We start from the raw sequence: 22,440 nt of genomic DNA on the forward strand, positions 1-22,440 counted from the left end.
CATATATTTGCAGTAATTAAAGTTTTCCTAGCTAAGATCCAAACCTATCTCCTTTTTGGAGTTCAGCAGGACCCCTATGTCATTTCTTTCTCTTGAAAGAGTTTGGCCCAGGTTTTCGAGTTCTATTTTTCAAATATCCTGCTGTGTTCAGAATATAGCAGTATTTTGTGAAGCTGGCCTACTCAAAATAGAAACTTCTGCCTGGATTTTCATTTTTTCCTATTGGCTTAAGCTCCCCCCCCCTCTTTTTTTTTTTTTAAAGCAATTTTGGCTTCTTTAACTATGACCAATAGTTTTCAGTCTTCCTGGTGCCAGACAAACTGCACTTTATGGCTTTTTAGAACCAGCCATCATCCTGATGGGCTGATCTTAAAAAATAGGGCATTGATTTAGAGCTGCAAACAAACTTATCAATTTCCACCTACGGTAGAAGCTTCTTTTTGAATCACTCTGCACACTTTCCCCAACCAGCCAGATACTTTAATCACATAACATTTCTGAAATTTAAATGGACTTTCTCTCTGGCTAAAATTCAATGTCTTCCCAATAACACTCACTGAAGGGAGATACTGAAAGATCTCTTTTGTAGATTTGACCAGTTGGTGTCGCAGCAAGATGGATAGTGGGGGTCTGCGAAACCTAGCCGATACCTGCTTGCCAGAAGACCCTACAGGGCCAAAGCCACCTTGAAGAGGTGGTGAAGATAGGAGAAACTTTTTGTTGATCTCAAGGAAATTGCCATTTCCTCGCTGGATGCAAAGAAATCCTCCTCATGCGAGCTGCACTGGTTACCAATCAGTCTCCGAATACGCTTCAAGGTGCTAGTCGTAACTTATAAAGCCCTTCATGGTATTGGATCTGGGTACTTGAGAGACCGCCTGCTGCCAATTACCTCCCACAGACCCATTAGATCTCACAGGGTTGGCCTCCTCCGGGTGCCATCTACCAGCCAATGGCATCTGGCTATTACCCGGGGGAGGGCCTTCTCCCCCGGGTAATAGCCAATAGCCATCAATTTAGAGATCAATACCCTTCTGACTGAGAGCTGGTTTCAGCCATAACAGAGGAGATGAACAAGGGGGAAGCGTCCAATGGGTAGCGGGGCTCCATGATGAGGCGGCTCCCAAATTAGAAGATGCCGACAGATTTGTTCAACAGATGCGGATCCGATTTAACAATGTGGCCCAACATGTGGAAGCAGAAGAGCAAATCCAAGGGTTGCAGCAGGCTGTCCGTGAAGGAATTAGTTTGGGAGTTTAGAAGGGTGGCTGAAAAGCTATGGGATTGGCCAGAACAACTCCTTGTGCATACATTCAAAGATGCTCTAGACTCCAAACTAAGAAAGGCATGCAGCATTAGAGTATCCAGAATTGGTACACTACCACAGTTATTCTGGATCACAAACTTCACCCTCATCGAAAGCCTACCACTGAAAATTGAAGACCTTTGGGCTGCCAAACCCAAACAAAGCAAGCCGAAATGCCTCCCCCAAATTGGTAGGAGCAATAAAGTATGGTCAACATGGGCACAGAGCATTGGAATGCTTGGCTCCAGCCCCAATCCCACAAGCAAGAACCCAAGCCATGAGTGGAACAAAGAAGACCCCATGAAAACCACCCAAAAAGAGTCATCTCATCCAACAAATGGAAGGAGCCCCCTTCCCAGCCTGAGGAGATGGAGACTCCACCAGATGGGGAACCCCTGCAAGTACAGAGGATGAAAACAGCAGTGAAGACAACCATATGGTAAGTGCAGCCTTCCACCCCTTTGCCATGAAAGTTATAGTGCCCAAGATGGGGGTAGAAGAGGAAGTCGTTGACATGGGCTACACCTGGTGCTTAATTAGCATGTCCATTGTAGAGTAGCTGGGCATACACACAAGACCCTTAGCACATCCCATTCAGTTTGAGCAAGTTGACGGGACACTAATCGGAGGGACCATGGCCAAGCTAATCACCACTTGATGAAGCTGCAGATATAAACTCCTCAGATTTATCATAGCACCAAAAATGAATGAATCAATCATCATGCATGGTTTGTCAAATGGTCACCTACCATAAAGTGGGAAGACGGCATTTGAAGTTTGACCCTAGGCATTGGGCTGCTACCCACCCTCATGTGAAGCCAGAAGGCCATCCGGGGACCATTGAGCCCCTTAAAGCAGACAATCCGAGCCTGCAGCCCCTGCAGTAGACACTAAACTTCCAGGCATCTATCAAATACCGAAAGAATACTGGGATTTAGAAGGGATTTTTAGTGAGTAAGATTGCAATTATTTCCCCCCTCACTGACCCACTGACTACACAATAGAGTTCGTGCCTGGGGAAAAACTATCAAAGCTTAAGATGTACTACATGACCCCTAAACAAATGATGGAATTAAGGAAATGCATCGATGCCAATTTGGAGCAAGGCTTTATCCAACCAGCCAAGTAAAAATTAGCAGCCCCCATTCTCTTCAAAGAGAAGAAAGATGGGGGGGGGGAAACTTTGTGTTGACTTCTGGGGAATTAATGCCGTTTGCGTAGAAAACACCTCCCACCTCCCCCTCATGAAGGACATATTGAATCACTTGGCCAAAAGCAAGGTGTTCCCCAAGCTGGACTTGAGAGAGGTGTATTACTGCACACGAACCCAGGAGGGGGATGAATGGAAGACAGCATTTAACTGCCCCCTTGGTAATTTCCAATTTAAAGTCATGCCATTTGGCTTACAAGGGGCCCCTGCGGTCTTCATGTAATTTACAAGAGGGTGCTCATTTACCTTGATGACATTCTTGTCTTTTCGGAGACCTGAGAGGAGCACGTAAACCTGGTGCGGCAAGTCCTGGAAAAACGTCTGGCCATGAAGCTCTACATGAAGCTATCAAAATGTGAATTCCACAAAATCTCCCTGGATTATTGTATTTCCGTGATGGGATAGAAATGGACCCAGGGAAAGTGAAAACAGTGCTAGACTGGCAACCGCCACGCACCCACAAACAGCTACAAAGTTTCCTGGGATTTGCTAACTTCTATTGGCAATTCATCCCGGCATTTGCAGAAGTCACTCTGCCCCTAACTGAACTGTTAAAAACAGGGCCATCGCTTACAAAGCCGAAGCCAACCAGCCTATTGGGTGGACAATAGACTGTCAAAAAGCATTTGAAAAATTGAAATGGCTCTTTGCCCAAAAGCCCATTCTGCAACACCCTGACCCAGAACAGCAACTCATAATCCAGGCAGATGCCAGTGATGTGGCTGTAGCAGCAATGCTGTTGCAAAGAGACAAAAAGGGACAAATCCTGCCTTTCATGTATGTCTCCAAAAAAACTCAACGCCACTGAAAGAAGATGGGCCATTTGGAAGAAAGAAGCCTATGCAGTCCGTTGGGCACTACTCACCTGGAGACATTTCTTAGAGAGTGGGAAAAATAAACCTTGAAGCCTTAAAAAGCCCCAGAAAGTTGTCTCCAAAGCAAATCCGCTGGGCACAATACTTCAGGAGATTTAAATTCAAACTGAAGCACATCTCTTCTTGGAAGAACTTGCTGGCGGATGCCTTATCTAGGAAACCGCAGTATGACAATCAGAGGGAGGAAGTGATTCATGCCATAACTCCCCCCAACCAAATGGCAGCTGAAGCCACTGCCTGTGGCCAGACCAGATGGCAGCCTACTGTCAGCCAGGACAAGCTGACTGCAGTAATAAAATCAGCACTGCCAACCGACCCCTGGCTCAATGACAACAAATACATCCTGATGATGAGAGATGGCTTAGCCTGGAAAGGATCCAAACTGTACATTCCTGTGAACTGGAGGCTGGAAATACTACAGTGAAGCCATGATGCAAAATTGGCAGGTTACTTTGGTTTCCTAAAAATGCTCCACCTTGGCAGACATCCGTTTTGGTGGCCTAAGATGAAAGCTGAAGTGGAAGACTATGTGAACATTTGTGCCACTTGCGCAGCCATGAGAATATGGCCAGGGAAGCCCCAGCTGAACATGGGAAGAGATCGCAATAGATTTCATCGTAGAGCTCCCAGACAGCAGCAGAAATAAAGTAATCTGGACAATCATTGACTTATTTTCCAAGCAAGCTCATTTCATTGCTTGCTCAGGATTACCATCAGTGAAGAAACTAGCGAAGATGTTTGTCAAACACATTTACCATCTACACGGAGTACCCCGGAGAATACGAAAAAAGCTCCAGCAGAGAGCACAAGAAAGTGCAGAAGAATACAAGAAACAAGTTGACAAGCACCGCTCGCTCCAACCCCCCTTCCATGTGGGGGGATTGTATTCTTGTCTACCAAATACATAAAGTTAAGGATGCTTAGCAAGAAATTAGGGCCAAAATTTTTAGGTCCCTTCCCAATAGTGAAAATAATTAACCCAGTTACAGTTCAGCTCAGTCTGTCCAGAATTCTAGGGAAAATTCACCCAGTCTTTCATTGCACCTTGCTGAAACCTGTGATTGGGTCCAGCGGTGATACAGGGAGAAGCTCACTATGAGGTGAAAAAAATTGTATAGAGGTCGCTTGCAATATTTAGTGCATTGGAAGGGGTACCCTTTGTCCGAAGCTACATGGGTAAAATTTGGAAGAATGTAAAAGCTGATAAGTTAATAAAATAATATCACGATAAATTTCCCGATAAGCCAAAGCCCCCCCCCCAAGGGGGGAAGAGGTGGTTAGTTATGCTGATGTTAACTCCCTCATTACTCCCACATTATTCAATTTACAGGATATGCTTTTCTTCTGAGGAGAGGCCGCCTGTCAGGTCTGCAGCCATTTTTTCTTTCGGATCTTTCGCCTGCCACACTTCTATGCATTTTCTATTGTGGGAAAATGGGAGGGGGAATGTAGGAGTTAGATGTTATGTAGCCATAACAAAATTATTTCTAGAAAGCCAAGGTCATCCTTTGTCTTTGCACCTCTGCACCTAACTGGAAGTGGATGGGTGGAACTGCCAGAATGGCACTGGAAGATTGGACTATGTGATGCATTTGTGGGTGTGGGGGCAAGATCTTAAACTTTCAACTGGGTGGGGAAAACCTGGAAGCTTTCAGATTCAGGTTTTCCTAGATGTGCTAACATGGCTTTTTTAATAAATTGGAACTTTGAGCAATATCTTGCCTTGGACTCTGACACTCTCTCATTTCTCTATCCCTTCTCTCTCTCATTTGTTTCTCTCTCTCTTTCCATTCTCTCTCATTCTTTCCCTCCATCATTTTCTCATGTCTCTCTCTCATTCTTTTTATCCCCTTTTCTCTCTCTCTTTTTCTCCCTCTCATTTCTCTTTTTCTCTTTTTCCTCTCCCTCTCTCCATTTTTCTTTATTTCTTTCTCTCCCCTTATTTCATTTTTCCCTCTCTCTCATTCCCTCCCCCAGCTCACTCTCATTTTTCTCTCCCTCTCCCCCTTCTCTCTCTCTCTCATTTGTTTCTCTCTCTTCTCTCTCTCTCATTCAGACCCTCCATCATTTTCTCATTTCTCTCTCTCTCTCTCTCCTCCTCTCTTTTTCTCCCCTTTTCTCCCTTTCATTTCTATCTTTTTCACTCTCTCACTCTCTTGCATGCACATGAGCAGGGATTCCCTCCAAAAGTGAGCGGCTGGGCTCGGCCAAAGGCATGTGGGTGGGCAGTTTGACCAGCTGATGGGTGAGCATCTTTGGTGAGGGCACTCTGGCTTTTTTCGAGCCTGATCCCCAGGTGAGCATGCCCTGAGTTTCTTTACTCCTTCAGCTGAGCAGTGCTGTGGGCAATGAAAGTCCCCCATGTGAGATTTAAAGCTGCCTGGAGACACTTTTCAATCAACGCCACCTGCGGCACCACTCGACTGGAGGAGAAAAGAAGCTAGGGCAATGGGAAAAGGGGATTGGCCCTGCTGAACCTCGCATGCCCACTCCATGGATCAGGCTCAGAGAAAGCTGGAGCACCCTCGCAAAAGACGCTTACCCAAAAGCCAGTCAAGCCACCCGCTCTGCGTGCCTTTGTTTTGCTTTGGCCCGAGTCCAGCCACTCACTTGAGGAGGGTATCCTCACTCATGCTTATCCTCCCAGCCCCACAACAACCAGCCAGGGATCATGTGAGAAGGAGGAGGTTCATCTTTGGGGAAACCGCTACCAAGGCTTGTGCTTGCTCCTCATCTGTGGGCATGTCCCTCTTTCCATTATACCCTCCTTTCAGATCCCATCCCCACCCTACCAGCCCTCATGTTAGCAAGGTTGGTGTCAGCCATGGCTAGGTTGGGCCAATGGCTCAGGGCAAAGAGCAGGTCACGTGACCAGGGGGAGCTGCAGGAGAGGGGTCAAAGAGCCACATGTGGCTCCAGAGCCACAGTTTGCCGACACCCATACTATACCATACTAGGAGCCGAGGTGGTGCAGTGGTTAAATGCAGCACTGCAGGCTACTTCAGCTGACTGCAGTTCTGCAGTTCGGCTGTTCAAATCTCACCGGCTCAGGGTTGACTCAGCCTTCCATCCTTCCGAGGTGGGTAAAATGAGGACCCGGATTGTTGGGGGCAATATGCTGACTCTGTAAACCACTTAGAGAGGGCTGAAAGCCCTATGAAGCGGTATATAAGTCTACCTGCTATTGCTATTGCTATACTATTACATGATAGGAAAAGTTCTCAAAAGTCCTTAACAAAGAATGAGACTGATAACAGAAGAAAAACAAGGAGTAGAAGAATGGAAATAATGGAAGAATGGAAATAAACAACACCTGGAAGGTCTTTTTATTTTGGTTTCATATCTATTTGTTTTTCTGGCTGCCTGGAATCAACTGGTGAGTGTCTTGAAGATTGTTAAGGCAGTGTGGACTATAAATAACAGAAATTAACTTGGAAATTAAATACTTGACTCTGTATATTAAGGAGATTTGGGGAAATTTGGTGGGCTATTCTGGATTATTAATACTATTTGAAAGAGCATCCTATGAGGTAAAAGAAGAAAGAAGAAAAATTAAACAAGAGTTATAAATGTGGACAACATAGAATGTGCACATTGGAAAATTTTGAGGACTATAAACTGTGTTGGCCTTTTGGGTATCTCTGGGTAATTGGGACAGGGGGATCTTGGTAGATTATTGAGCAACTGCTGGCCCATTAAATTAATGCAAAATAGGGGGAAACAAATATATTTCAAAAATAAATGCTATTGATGCTTCAATGTATTTAGGAAACTATGACAAAGAATCATAGGGAGATGATGAATGTGATAAAGGATACAGATGTGAGACTAGAAAACCTTCAGCAAATGACAATGAAAAATAAACAAACAATTCAGAAAGTAGAGGAGAAAAAAAGGAGCTGAGGAAAGAATAGAGATGATAAATCAACAAATGACACAAGCAGATTAAGATTAAGACAGGGAAGAGATAGTAATAATCTCTAAAATGCAACAGATAGATTACTCTAAGAGGTCAAAATATAGAAGAAAATTAAGAGAAAGATCTAAGCATGACAAATTTCTCCTTGCATTTCACACAAAAGTGAAATGGGAAAAGAAAAAGAAGACTGGCCTTTTGCAGACTCATCTAGCTTAGAAAAACAGAGAGAAGCTAATATAATTATTCTCAAGTTCATTCAACTACATGTAAGTTCCTTATTCCTCTCACATTGGCATTTAGTTTATGTTTATTTTTATGAACAAACAAAAATATTAATTTGCATTTAAATATATAATATAAGTATCAAACTTTAACAATATATTTTTTTTGGACTTCTGGTTGACTTCATGGCAACACAGTCGCAGGGAGTGGAGCTCTGCGACCTTAGGCTGAACTCTCCTCATTGGGGGGGGGGGCTTAAAGGGCTATAGTCACCTCATAGGGGTGATGAAGAAAGGAGAGACGCCTTGCAGATCGTTGAGAATAGCAACTCTCCAACTTGATCCGAGGCTCACCTATCCAACGACGAGGAAGGAGAGATAGCCATTATGGTGGCCAGGAAGCTGGACAACCGAAGAAAGAAATGTGCTGGAAATGTGGTGTTTGAACAGTGGACTGGAGCTGGGTGAGATTATTTTAAATTTCTTGATTAGAGATTAAACCCAAAAGAAAAGAAACTCCAAAAAGACTAACCTCCAAAATGTTTAAAGTGTCTAAAAAATACATAGAGGAAAACTACAGACATTGAAAAAAATGAAACCTTTCCCCAGGCTTTCTGTATTTTAAAGCTTCTCTTGGGCATTTCTTTCGCCTCTTAATTTTCAGTCTTTAATCTTCTTTGCCTTCAAAAAGGGGTACGGCAGGGTTGCATCTTGTCCCCCTCCCTCTTTAACTTCTATATTAATCCTCTGATTGATCTCCTACAGAACCCTGATTTCCATCCTCCTAACCTAGCACAACGCAAAGTGCCAATTCTCTTATATGCTGATGATGCCACTATCATTTCACAAACCCCTGTAGGACTGAAGAGAGCAATTAAGTCAACACTCAGCTATTGCAGGCAAAACAAGCTGGTCCTTAACTTGATAAATCATTTTTTTTAGTTTTTGCTAAAAAACCAAGCCAATATTCCTGGAAAATAGAAGGACATAGTTTGGAACAGGTTAGAACATTTAGATACCTTGGGGTGGTTTTCCACTCACAAGGGACATGGAAGACACACCTGGATCACACATTGCAAGTAGCCAATAGGTCCTCAAATGCAATTAAATATTTCTTTTATACAGGTGGAGGTCAGATTTTATCTGCTGCCTTAAAACTCTTTGAAGCCAAAACATTGGCACAAATTCTATATGGGGCACAAACAGGAATCCTTGCAAAGAAAGACTTACTAGAAACCATACAAACCAAATTCCTGAGAGCCATCTTAGCTGCACCCAATGGAACTCCAAATGCCCAGTTAAGAATTGAGGCAGGCATGCCTCAAATTCAGGTAAAAGCCTGGAAGATGATGATCTTAAAATGCATTTCTTCCCAGATGGACTGTCCCCACTAGTGTTGACTGACAATTTCCCCTCCCCCTGGAAACAGGCAATTGATCATAAGCTGAGCTCTTATGGGCTCTCACCGTTATTCTTAATGTCCCTAGGCTTTGATTAAGGAAAGCAAGTAGTAATTAATAGAATGAAGGACATGGAGTTCCTAGAAGAATTAAATAGGTTGCCTCTCCACAGTAGGGACAGAATCAAACAGAGTGTGTGGGAATCGGCAAGATATCTAAATGACCTGATCTTCCCAAAACAAAGAATAGCTTTCTTCAGAGCCAGATTTAACATTCTTTCTTCAGCACTCCTCCAGGGCAGGTATAAGAGAACACCTATTGCAGAACAGGTTTGTATATGTGGTAAAGGAGAAGTGGAAGATAATTCACATGTTCTATTACACTGTGAGCTATACAGAGCTTGTAGGTATACACATATTCTCCCCTTATTAGAGAGATTGCCAGGGAGGGCAGCCAATTTTTATCTAGGCTTATCAGTGGAAGCTATAACGCTCTTCCAAAGATGGGAGAGGACAACCAATGATCCTCTGGGCAATGACATTAACCCTCTGGAGTGCTGTCCTATCTGCCACTGTACAATTGGCAAACCATATATAGATGCAGTAAGTTAAAATATTCTCTATGGTACAGCAATAGAAGGTCACCAACAGTTTTTCATTCAGTTGTTGCTTCCTGAGACGGGTCCTGCTGGGTCCTTCTGACCAGTGCTGCAATGTGAATGCCCCAGGTCAGGTCCTCTTTTATGATAACACCTGGAAACTTAAAACTGGCCACTTGCTCCACTCAGTCTCTATTGATAAGCAAAGACTGGATGTCTGATCTATTCCTTCTATAGTATAGTATATGACTCTTAAATATAGACCCATATATCTTCCATGAGAGTCCAGCATAGTTTTGATTACTGCAGTCTATACCCCACCTGATGCCAATACTGTAGTAATCAAAACCACACTGAACTCTCCTGGAAGATATATGGGTCAACAGTTAAGAGTCATATACTCCAGTTCCATGGAGCAGTGGCTGTCTACAGCCTTTATATTGATACACCAGCTTTTGATCATATAAAGGCTTAAATCTCCCCCTTTGTTCTTGCTGGATTCTCTACTCCTGTCCTGCCGGTGAGCTATGTAGCCTTCCAGCTCAACAGCCGCATCCAGAATGAGTGAATGAAGCCAAGTTTCTGTGATTAGCAAAACACATCAGTTCTTGATGAATTTAGTCTTTGCAATCTGAAGCCTTAACTGGCCAGTTGAGGTGGCAAGCCAGGTCTCGTTGTACTTGGTTGATGTTCTGCACCCCTGCATCATGGTTCTAATACAGTCGCTTTCTGGTTAGCTGGGTGTGTGTGTCTTCAAATCGCCATCTCAGGGCAATCATGAATTGATTTAAATTTCTCAGCTCAGGGCACTGGCATTGTGGAGAGTTAACATCAATCTGGCTGCAGTCCCCTCCAAGGCCAGAGTAATGACTCTGATCTTAGCCCCCTCAGTAGGGATTTTGTTTCCATATTCCTGTATGTAGGTGAGAAGCTGGGCTAAGAAGAACCCCAACTGCTGGGGATCTCCATCAAATTTCATGCTGGGGGTGGTGGTTTCCATCTGCAAGGAGCTGCACCATCTCCCAGCCTCAGGGAATTCCCTGCCTCTGCATCTCTCTGTGAGGTTCCCACTGTTGTTGCTGCTCCCACCAGGGTGGCCATCACTGCCACCGGAGTGTCCAGAAATGAGGGATTCCCATCCCCCCTCCAGCTGTGTATGATGTCCGTGACCCCCTGGAATGTGGGCCAGGGCCTCTCTTGCTTTCAGAATTTGAAATACACCCATCATGCATTGCATGGTTTGCCTCATGAGGAGGTCAGCATGGTTGGGTTCATCTCCTTGTCCTCCAGCCTTTCCAGCTTCTCTTTCCATCCTTTCCAACGACTGCCTTGGGTGATGGTGACTCTCTACATTCTCTCTTCCTTGTCATGCCTCTTCCCAATACCTGTGAACCATATAGGCTTGGTTACATTTCCCAAGCTGACGGCTTCCTCTGTCCATCCAGTGGAGTTTGCGCCTGACTGAAGCTTGGCCAAGGCTTCACCTCAGCATTCGGTTTCTTCTTGATCGCTGCCCTGGGCTGACATTGTTTGCACAGTCCCCGTGCTAGGGCAGACCAATTTTCAGATTCTGCCTAATGTAAGGACCTACTTCAGCTACCTTCTCAAGAAAGTAAAACTCTTGAAAAAGTTTAAATTTCTAAAGGAACTTTTACTAAGAGATTGCAGAAGAGTGAGGCAGAGTCTGAAATTCAGGCATAAAGCATTAGGTTAATTCCCCCACTCTCTACCCCCAAGCCCCATGTCCATCTGTAGCCAATAAGCTGCCACAAAGGTATTATGACAAACTCTGAGGCTGGATGGCACAAAGAAGTTTTTCTCATCAAGGTATTGCAACCTTGAATACGGTTGGAACTGTTAGAGAGGGAGTCAGTGCAAATGGTCACATCTCCCTCTTAAATTCCCCAAGCAATTGCAGTAAAAGTGAAAGCATGCAAATCATTCCACCCAGGGTTCCTCCCCCCACTCTCCAGAATGGCAGCATTCTGATAGGGACCTGGCAGTTACATTACTAGGAGTCTACTAGGAGTGCACAATTTCAGAAATATTAATAGCCTCAGCTTGCACACTGGCTAAACTTAATTTGACATCACAAACTCTGGATGCACTAAACCAGGGGTGTCAAATTCAAGGCCTGTGGGCAGGATCTGGCCCACAGAGTGCTTAGGTTTGGCCCATAAGATCACCCTGGAAACAGCGAAGGACTGGCCCGCAGTGCCTCTGCCAGCAAACTGTATGTATTTAATCTCTTAATTTATAGCTAACCTTCTGATATTTAACTTACCTACAGCTCTTGTTTCATATTCATTTGCCAACTCTTCTGATTCTCCAGCAGCATTAATATCATTTTTTACCTTAGCTAAGCTTTTCAGAAGCTTGCTGGCCCCTAGTGCTGCCAATGTGCAGCCTCTTGTCTGCAAAGAGAATTGTTAAATAACCTCTTATGACATTCTAATACTAAAATGACATTTACATTACCAAATAGCAATGTAGCTGCATAGTATAGAAGTTCTCTGGAACTACATTTGAATAACTTGCACAATAAAAATGATTAAAAGTGATGAGCAATTTGTCCTATACAATTTCCCAATAATCTATTGACCATGACCCTCTTGAAATAAAAGATTCCATTAAACAAATCCATGGAATAGGACTTTTTCAGCAATTATATTACTAAACTAGTTTATAATTCAATAAAATCAGCATTTTAAATATATCTACATTTTTATTTTACCTTCAATATAGCTTCAGTTGATGTTATTCTAAATATCAATCTAAATTCACATTTCATATATTATCATATTCATGTAAACAATATATATAAAAGGGGGATAATAATAATAAAAACTGATTTAGGAAGAGGGGCCCACAACATTCACAAATTTTGGCATCTATAAACTTTAAGTAGAAAAGAGACATCTCTTTTGTTCTAGCATACATAATAATCCAATCCAACCTAGATATGTATATGCAAAAGTAATTCCTATTGATTTTAATCAAATATTAAAGTCAATAGGAATTACTTTTGCATATACATATAATGTATGGGAATCTAGCCTAAGGGAATACTTTTTATCTCAAAAGATTAGGAATCTAATTGTTAATCATTCAGAAGTGTGAAATACCTGTTCCCAAATTACAGTGGATAGTTCCTTTTTGTTTTGAAGGATAGCCCAAATAAAGAGAGCTTGCAAAGGGTGCCTCGTAATAAGAGATCCATCCTGAAAGGACATAATTACAACAAAAATCATTAAAAAATATGGGAATTCAGTCTTAATGCCTGTTTGGTTTACATAGAAAAAGTTACTTAGAAATAAATAACCATTGAGTTCTGTGGATTTAAATTGATGCAAATGGATACTTCAGTTTAAAAGCTATACTTGACCTACCAGCAGCTGTATCTCTATGTCATCTTTGCCATTTTTGTCTTCTTTTTTTATGCCTTTTCTGAAATCCTCTACCATCTTCCATACAAAAGTAAGAAGAGCATCACTGTAGGAGTTCTTAGCAATTTGTAGATTTTTAAATACCAGATTGCTGAAGTTCTTTGCATAGAGCTCTGTTAAAACTTCATGAGTGAGGAACTTCCTTAGATTCAACCCATTTTCAAGAAAGAGACGAACAAATTTTGGTCTGTCCTTTACCAGGGCTATAAACATGACATCCTGAAGATCAGCAGACTGGAAACAAACAAGAAACAACAAAATATTTACAGAGCTTGTGGTGGGGAGGGAAACAGCATCCTATTTCCATCTGTACCAACTGTGATTATTTTCATGGTAACCAAATGAATAGAAAATGCCAACTGATAACCAAGCATTTTGATAGTTTTATATCACTTGCATACATATCAAAGCTTTCAAATAGAGATTCAGAAAATGTTGAAGAGATATTATTGGAGAAGGTGATTGCATAGCAGCTTCAGAGAATCCTGGATGATTCAATTGGATTTCAGAATTGGACATGGGACTGAAACAGCATTGGCTGTACTTTTGGAAGACCTTTGGCGGGAGCAGAATGGGATTAGTTTATCCATCCTTGTTCTACTTGACCTCTTGGTGGCATTTATTACCATCAACCATGGTAATTTTCCATGGGATGGGATGGGCAGCACTGTATTGTGCTGATTCTCATCCCTCCTGGGCACTTGCTTTCATTCAGTATTGGATGGCAGTGAGAAGTCCTGCCCTTGCCATCTGTTCCTATAGGATTTGGTACCATCAGTTTTCTGATGATACCCAGCTGTACATCTCCCCATGCAAATTAAGTGATGCCATTGAGGTCCTGTCTTGGTGTTTAGAGGCTGTGGGAGGTTGGATAGGGAACAACAGGTTTCAACTTAATCCTGGCAAGTTTATATGGCTTTGGTTTTTGAGGCCTCTGGGATCTTGGAATGAACAATCTTCAGTGCTGGATGGCGTGCCTCAAACAGACCTTGTCTATAATCTGGAGTCCTTCTAGACTCATAACTTCTGCTTGACGAGTAGATCATAGTTGTCCCCAGGAAAGCCATTGTGCAACTTCAGGTTCTGCGTCAGTTCCATCTATTCCTGGATCAGGGGTTCTACTGTTATTCAGGCACTCATTATCTCCTGGATGGATTAATATAATGCACTCTACATGGGGCTGCCTTTGAAGAGAACCCAGAAACTACAGCTGGTGCAAAATGTAACAGTGCAGGCAGTTAGGTGCATCCCAAGATTGGTGCATGTTACAGCTCTGCTCGATGAGCTGCATTTGTTGCTAGTTCGCTTCAAGGTTCAATTCAAGATGCTGGTTATGACATCTAAAATCCTCCGTGGCATAAGGCTTGATTATTTTGAGGGGTCGCCTCTATACAATTACATCCTCATATCATGTCCTATATGGCTTTCGTGCCTTTCTTTTTGAAAAAATAAGTGATAGTGAAAAGCAGATTGATCTGTTTCAGTGCTCAATTTTATGTGCCTTGTATTCATGCTGCAAGATCCTACTTTTGTTATGGTACAACCATGTCCCTTTGAGCTTCTGATAAAATTGACCTAATGCTACAAACCCTGCTTAAACGAAGTTCTTTTTTCGTAACTTCCTAATTCTCTTTTATATAATCTCACTTATACAATCTAGATAAAACCCTAACTCTAACCCAAATCTGGCCAGTGGGCCTTGATTTTGACACCCCTGGTCTAATCTCTTTTTAAAAGCCTTCAGTGATGGCAACTTCTAAAGGCAAGCCATTCTACTGGTGATTGTTCTCATTGTTAGAAAATGTCTCCTAAATTCTAGGTTGCATCCCTCCTTGATCAGTTTCAATCCATTATTTCTTGTCTTGCTTTCTGGTGCTTTGAAAAATAGTTTGACCCACTCCTGATTGTAGTAATCCCGCAAATATTGGAACACTGCTATCATGCTACTCCTAGTCCTTCTTTTCACTAGATAAACCCAGTTCCTGCAGCTGTTCTTCATATGTTTTAGCCTCCAGCCCCCTAATCATCTTTGTTGCTCTTTTGTGCAGTCTTTCCAAAGTCTCAACATCATTTTTATAGTATGGTGACCAAAATTGGATGCAGTATTCTAAGTGTGATCTTATTAAGGATTTATAAAGCAATACCAACACATCACATGATTTGATTATATCCTTCTGTTAATGCAACCTAAGAATGTGTTGGCTTGTTTGGCTGCCACCACACATTGTGAACTCATGTTTAAATGATTGTCTAGTAAGTCACCCAGAGCCTTCTCACAATTACTGTAATTCAGCCAGGCTTCACCTAATTTGAATCTGTTCAGTTGATTTTTCTTGCCTACGTATAAGATAGCAATAGCAATAGCAATAGCAGTAGACTTATATACCGCTTCATAGGCCTTTCAGGCCTCTCTAAGCGGTTTACAGAGAGTCAGCATATTGCCCCCAACAATCTGGGTCCTCATTTTACCCACCTCGGAAGGATGGAAGGCTGAGTCAACCCTGAGCCGGTGAGATTTGAACCGCTGACCTGCTGATCTAGCAGTAGCCTGCAGTGCTGCATTTAACCACTGCGCCACCTTGGCTCTTACCTTGGCTCTGCGCCACCTTGGCTCTTAAGATCTTGGAGCCATGGTGGCCCAGTGGTTAGAATGCAGTATTGCAGGCTAATTCTGCTGAGTGCCATTTGCCAGCAGTTCGGCAGTTCGAATCTCATCAGCTCAAGGTTGATTCAGGCTTCCATTTTTCCGAGGTCAGTAAAATGAAGACCCAGATTGTTGGGGGCTATATGCTGACTCTGTAAACTGCTTAGAGAGGGCTGTAAAACAGGTCATGGAGGCACCAAAAGCAGCAGTGAAGAGAAATGGCTGGGCAGGCCTGTGTCTCAGGGCTGGGAGGAAGTTGCACGTCTTTCTGTGCAATTGAGGTGCATAGAGCACCAACAAGGGCTGGAAGAAATGCCTGTGAGACCCTGCAAGAGACAAAGGTTCACTCCCACTCTGGAATATGGAGTGAATCTCCATCCCCGCCCTTCCCTTCACAGGCCAAGTGAGGAGTGACTGGGAGGGAAAGGGGCAGGGCCAGCCAGTGGTGGGTTCAGACAACAGGAAGTCATAGCAGGGGGACAAAAGAACCATGGGTTGCCACCACCCATTGCTTTGGCCCGCCTGTGCCACCATCTCCCCTTGCCGCAACAGCACCATTACCTCCTTCCAGCCAGCAAGGACTGTGCTACTCCTTGTACTTTCACCACCGGCAAAGTTGAAAGTTGCACATACCTCCCTCCACAGCAGAGATTTCCAGCTCCACCACAAGCTGCCTGGCTAGTCCCATATTTCAGAGTTCTAGTCACAGGACTGGCCCATTGGTCATCCCGGAGCAGCTCCTCCACTTGGGTGCACTGCGGACCGCCAAAATTTTCTTGTGGACCACCAGTGGTCCACAGACCACTGGTTGATGACCTCTGTTCTGGAATGTTGGGTATTCTTGCCAATTAATGTCATTTGCAAATTTGAAGAGTTCCCCTTCTATTCCCTCATCTAAATCGTTTAAGATATTGAATAATATTAGGCCTAAAACAAAACATTGGAGTATTCCACTGATTCCTTCTTTCATGTAGATGTACTTTCATTAAGGACAATGCATTGAGTGTGATTTTTCAGCCAGTTATAAATCCTTCAGGTGGTGATGCTATATATCCCACATTTTTTTGTTTACCAAGAAGTAGATTCTGGTCTACTTTGTCAAATGCCTTACTGAATGCCTTACTATGACCACTGGATTTTTTAGGGGCCAATAATTTAGTCACTTTGTCAAAGAATGAAATAAGATTTGTTTGGCATGATCTGTTTTTGACAAATCCATCTTGGCCTCTGACTATGTTTGTTTGCTTCTAGGTATTCATAGATCTGTTGCTTGATTATCTTTTACAGGAACTTCCCAGGTATTGATGCTAGGCTGATCGGTCTGTAGTGTCATGGATTGGGGTTTTTTTCTGTTTTTTTTTAATGATAGGAACCATATCAGCTCTTTCCTAGTTCTCAGGTGACCTAGGGACTAGTTCTCTAGTCCTCCAGAATTTTTGAAAGATATGGTTCAGTATTTCCAAAATCATATCTGACAGCTGCTTCAGATGTAATCCATCAGGTCCCAGTGATTTGAATTCATCTAGAGTGGAGAGTTATTCTCTTACCTGCCTACTTTATTTTGTATTTGTAAGCTGTCTTTTATGGTTTTGTTTTTTATAGGGTGGGAGTTTTGAATTTTTTTTGTGTGAAAACAGATGCAAATAATGAATTAAGTAGCTTTGATTTCTCTCTACTGCTTCTTACTTCCTTGGAATCTTTTCTCATTAGTGGATTGATTGTTTCCTTGACTTTTTTCTTGCGTCTGTATGTTGAAGAAACTTTTAAAATTATTTTTGACATTTGCTGCAAATCTTACTTCATTCCGACTGAAAGGGGTCCAGATAATCTGTTTCATCCAAGGTCCATCAGAGTTGAAAGGCCACCACCTTCTCGACAACCTTCCCCACGAATGGGACTGGGCGATAGTTGTTCAAAATGGCTGGATCCAGGGAAGATTTCTTAAGGAGGGGTACGCATCCTTTAAGGGGTACGGGAAGGATCCCTCCCAAAGAGAGGTGTTAACAATCCTCTGGAGCCAGCCACATGTCACCTCCCTGCTGGCCGAGACCAGCCAGGAGGGACACGGGTCCAGTAAACAGGTGGAGGCACTCACCGCTCCCATGGCCTTGTCCACTTCCTCAGGAGTGACAAGTTGAAACTCGCTCCATAAAATCTGATCAGGACCTTCCCCCGGCACCTCGGCTGGTACCATCCAAGTGGAGTCCAGGTCCGTCCGAATCCGAGCGATTTTATCTGACAGAAACTGAACAAATTCTTCAGCTCTACCCTGTAGAGGTTCGTCCGCATCCCTCTCTTTCAAGAGGGAGTGGGCTATCCTAAACAAGGTGGCTGGGCGCGATTCTGCGGATGCAATAAGAGCGGAAAATGCGCACATTTTGCCGCCCGTATCGCCACTAGATAAGTCCTAACAAAGGCTCTTAATTGTGTTCGGTCGGATTCAGAGTTACTAGCCCTCCAACGTCGCTCTAGGCGTATCTTTTGGCACTTCATCTCCCGGAGTTCCTCGGTAAACCAAGAAGCCCTCCTGGATCCAGTGCCACAGAGAGGCCGTAAAGGTGCAATCTGGTTTAGAGCCTCCGCCACCACTATATTCTAAGCAGCGACCAAGGACTCTGCCGGACTGTGGGCCAGAGAGTCAGGTATCTCACCAAGTGCCATCTGAAATCCCATAGGCGCCTGGGGCGGAACCACCTAATCAGTTCCACCTCCCTACAGTGGGGGATTGGTTTCCGAAAGTCAAGCCTCACCAGGAAGTGATCTGACCATGACAGGGGTAAGATCTTAATGCCCCTCAAACCTAGATCACATCTCCACTGCTCTGAGAGAAACACGAGGTCGAGCGTGTGACCTGCTGTATGAGTCGGACCCTGAATTATGGAACTAGATGGGTGGAAATGCCAGCGTGGCTGAAGAAGATTGGACCATGTGATGGATTTATGGGTGTGGGGATAAGATCATAAACTTTCAACTGGGTGAAATCCCAGCAAGTTTTAGATTTGGGATTTTCCACAGATGTGCCAACATGTCTGTCTTATTAAATTGGAACTTTAAGGATAGCTCTGCCTTGGACTCTGATTTAATTCTGCATGATATTTGGAATGCTGACAGTTAATATAAAAGGACATTTCCATAGATATATACTACAGGCCACCCAGCCAAGCAGAAGAAATAGATGGATTTTTTGCTAGTCACTTAACAAATGCATATAGAGATATACCACAGTAGCAATGGGGGAACTTTAACTACCCTGACATCAACTAAGAGATAAATTCTGCATAAAGATGGAACAGGCTCCTTATGAACTTAGCTGACAACTTTATCATCCAAAAGGTAGAGAACAAAACTAGATAATTAGCTGCACTGGACTTAATTCTTATGAACAGAGATGAAATGATAGAAGGGGTTGAAATTGCAAGAACTTTGGAGGAGAATGACCTTGTCATATTGGAATTCAATGTAATAATCTAGACCCAAGCAATAGAACATAATCCAACCAGTGTTTTAGGCTTTAAACAAGCTGAGTTCAACAAACCTAGAGAGAGCTAGGGAATGATCCCATGTATAAAAATCTTAAAGGAGAAAACAACTCAAGAAGCTTGGAAAATTCTGAAAAACATACATTATAAAAGCCCAAAATACCAGCATTGTTATATAAAAAAACTCTCTGATGAACTAAAAGACAAAAGGGATAAGTATAAAAAAATAGAAAGAGATACATATAACTAAGGCAATATGAGCATATACTCTAAATCTGCAAAGATGAAATCAGGAAAGCTAAGGCTCAGAATAAACTTAAGACTTGCAACAAATGTCAAAAATAATAAAATAAGTTTTTTTCAACATGTAAAAAAAGAAAAGTCAAGGAATACAAATTAAAATAAGCAAGAAAAGGGTGAGAGAACACCTATCCATCTGCTCAGATCATCATGACCAGATGGATTACATCCCAGAGTTCTGAAAGAGGTGGCAAATGTGATCGTGTAACCATTGAACCATATCTTTCAAAGATTCTGGAGAACCAGGGAACTACCAGAGGACTTGAAAAGAGCTGATGTGGTTCTCATCTTTTTTTTTTTAAAAAAAGGGGGGGGGCGGAATGGATCAGGAAACTACAGATCAATCAGCCTGATATCCATACTTGGGAAGATCCTGGAAAAAATAATTAAGTAACAGATCTGTGAACACCAAGAAGCAAGCAAATTATAAAAAGAAGTCAACATGGGTATGTCAAAAACAGATCATGTCAAACAAATCTTATTTCATTCTTTAACAAAGTGACTAAATTAGTGTACCAGTAAAATACATAATATACTTGGATTTCAGTAATGCATTTGAGAAAGTAGACCACAACTGTTAAAATTGAATTGCTTTGTTTCTTTTGAATCTTAATGCTTTTCAACCTTGAAATGAACTGGGGGCGGGAGGGGGAAATGGAACATGGAGGGTTAGAAACACATGAAGTGTTAGTATTGCTTTATAATGCCTTGGTAAGGTCATACTTCGAATATTGTATCTAGTTTTGTTTGCCATTATATTAAAAAGATGTTGAGACTCTGGAAAGAGTGCAGAGAACAGCAACAAAGATGTTTAGCTGGAAACATATGAAGAATGGTTGTAGGAATTGGGGATGTTTAGTGTAGTGAAAAGGACTAGGAATGACATTATAGCAGTATTCCATATTTGAGGGAATGCCACAGAGAAGATGGGGAGTCAACCTATTTATCAAAGCACCAGAAGGCAGGACAAGAAGCAATTAATGGAAACTGATGAAGGAGAGTTGCAACCTAGAACTGCAGGAAGAGGCCCGAGAACTATGGGTCTCATTTGCATATAATTTTTTTACTTTTTAACCCTTGGTTAACCCTTAAAAGGCAAAAAAATCCTTATGCAAAGGAGGCCCCGAGTTCTCTGGCTTCCTCCTATACTTAAACACTATATACACTCCAAATCACTGTGAGTTGAAGTCTGGTAGCAACTAGCTTGGCCTTAATTATTTTAAAAAAAATCTTTAAAATTCCTTCCTTTCCTGAGGAGACTGGTGAGGGTCATGTGGCTAGTCAACTGGTTTGTTTGGCACTTATAGTTTTTAGTACCCATCATGCCTCCCAGAACCAATTAATGTTAATGTACCATTGAATAAAAAATATTTTTTTTTTAAAAAAGGGAAAAGATAAACAAAAAAGAACTATTGCCGTTCTAACTTCCCCCTTTTTGTACAGTACATCTGCTAATTTACAAAATTATAGACTTTTAAGAGATCTTAGAAGCAAGATTGTAAGTAATTATATTTGTCATGTTGTGGACTATTTAAATTTGTATTGTGAATGTGTACTGTAATCTATTATATATATGGGAACTATTCTTGTTTAAACTTCTATTGTTTATGTAGACTGTGAGTTTTATTATTGCTGCATATTCCCAATTGAGTGTTATTAAAATATTTTCCAGTGCAGAGCAAAATTTATTCTTCCTGCTGTAAGCCTATATTTCATTAAATTATCACATTTTTGTTGATTTTTTTCCTGAAACTATATCTAATAAAAAAAAGTTGTGGTTTCATTTGAAATTGAAATTCCAAAATTTTCTGCACCGGACTTTGTATCTTGTTATAAAACATTTCTTCTGCTTCGTGGCAATTCCAACATTCATTATTTTATGATTTGTCTATGTTGGATATTATTGATGGAATTTTACACTATATGTAGAACAATCTGTACCAATGTAAAATCTTTCTAATTTTTGCTTTTTCAATCTGCACTACCTACCTCCCAACGTCGATCATTGGTAAAAATCTCTTCACTGGCTATGTCCAATTGATTCCATTCCAAAAGCAATTTCAGTTGACCATTCCAGTCATCTTTATCTTCTTCATTTGTGCTGAAAGCTGTAATTGGAGAAGGAACTATGGTTAATATTAAAATCATACTCTGTGAAGTACAGTGTTCAATTCTCATTTTCCAACCCATCTTGTTTAACTCCCTGTCAAGCCAGGCTCCCTCAGCCACCAAGAAAGAAACCACTTAACTCCATTGCGCAGAATTAAGAGTACTTTTACTGGTTATGAAAAGATAGCAGCTAAGCAAGGCAAGATCTGAGGCAAAAGCATGCAAAATCATACATATCAATATGTGACCAAACCCCCTTCACCTGGTAACCCCATCTCTCAGTCCTATCTGCAAATCCCTTAAGTGTCATGTGAGTTCCATCTTCAAAGAGCATCATCAGGTTGGTATGCAGGATGGTTGGCCTTGGCCACACCAATTACTATCTCCAGCATGCGCAGTAGATGGTGAGAACAAAACTCCCTTTTTACAATCTCTCCTGTACTTAAAAGTTCCCTTCCCAAATACCAGCCCCACCCTCCCCGTTTCAATGGCAGCCAAAAGCAAATAGCGAAACAGAGGCTGACACTCCCTTTGTTTTCTTTAGACCAGTGGTTCCCAAAGTGGGCAGTACCGCCCCCTGGGGGGGATGACTTAGGGGGGCGCTAAGAGGCAAGGGAGGCGGCAGGAGGGTGCTAAGAGGCAAGAGAGGCAGCAGTAAACTCAGGCTAGAACAAAATTTCCCACATGAAATCATACAAGATTTTTTGTTCAATTCATCCCTCTCCCCTTGACCAGCCCTATTCCAATAGGTGGATGTCTAGGTGTTTTGGGAACTTTCAGTGTTAGGAGTAATCAACATTCCATCCCCAAGCATCTCTAGTGTCTTGGTGTCCTTGAAAACTGGCACAATCTGGTTCAAAGCATCCCTGGGCTTCGTCAACTGTCATTCCTCTCTCCTGGTTTTCTAGCACTAATCTTTTTTTAAAAAATATA

General features: G+C 42.2%; 1 protein-coding gene across 1 annotated transcript in view; it reads right to left on the reverse strand.

The window, feature by feature from the left end:
• TRPM8 (transient receptor potential cation channel subfamily M member 8) overlaps positions 1–22,440 on the reverse strand; it is a 171,270-nt gene that overhangs the window by 91,700 nt on the left and 57,130 nt on the right. The window contains exons 10-13 of the mRNA XM_087717034.1: positions 21,388–21,506; positions 12,919–13,209; positions 12,655–12,750; positions 11,814–11,943 (exon numbers count right to left, since the gene is read on the reverse strand). Coding sequence (XP_087573160.1) covers positions 11,814–11,943; positions 12,655–12,750; positions 12,919–13,209; positions 21,388–21,506 — 636 coding nt within the window. The remainder of the gene's footprint in view (positions 1–11,813; positions 11,944–12,654; positions 12,751–12,918; positions 13,210–21,387; positions 21,507–22,440) is intronic.

Source organism: Thamnophis sirtalis, unplaced genomic scaffold (assembly GCF_051295495.1).
Source record: "Thamnophis sirtalis isolate CommonGarterSnake01/CBP01778 unplaced genomic scaffold, rThaSir2_p1.2 scaffold_5, whole genome shotgun sequence".
NCBI lineage: Eukaryota > Metazoa > Chordata > Lepidosauria > Squamata > Natricidae > Thamnophis > Thamnophis sirtalis.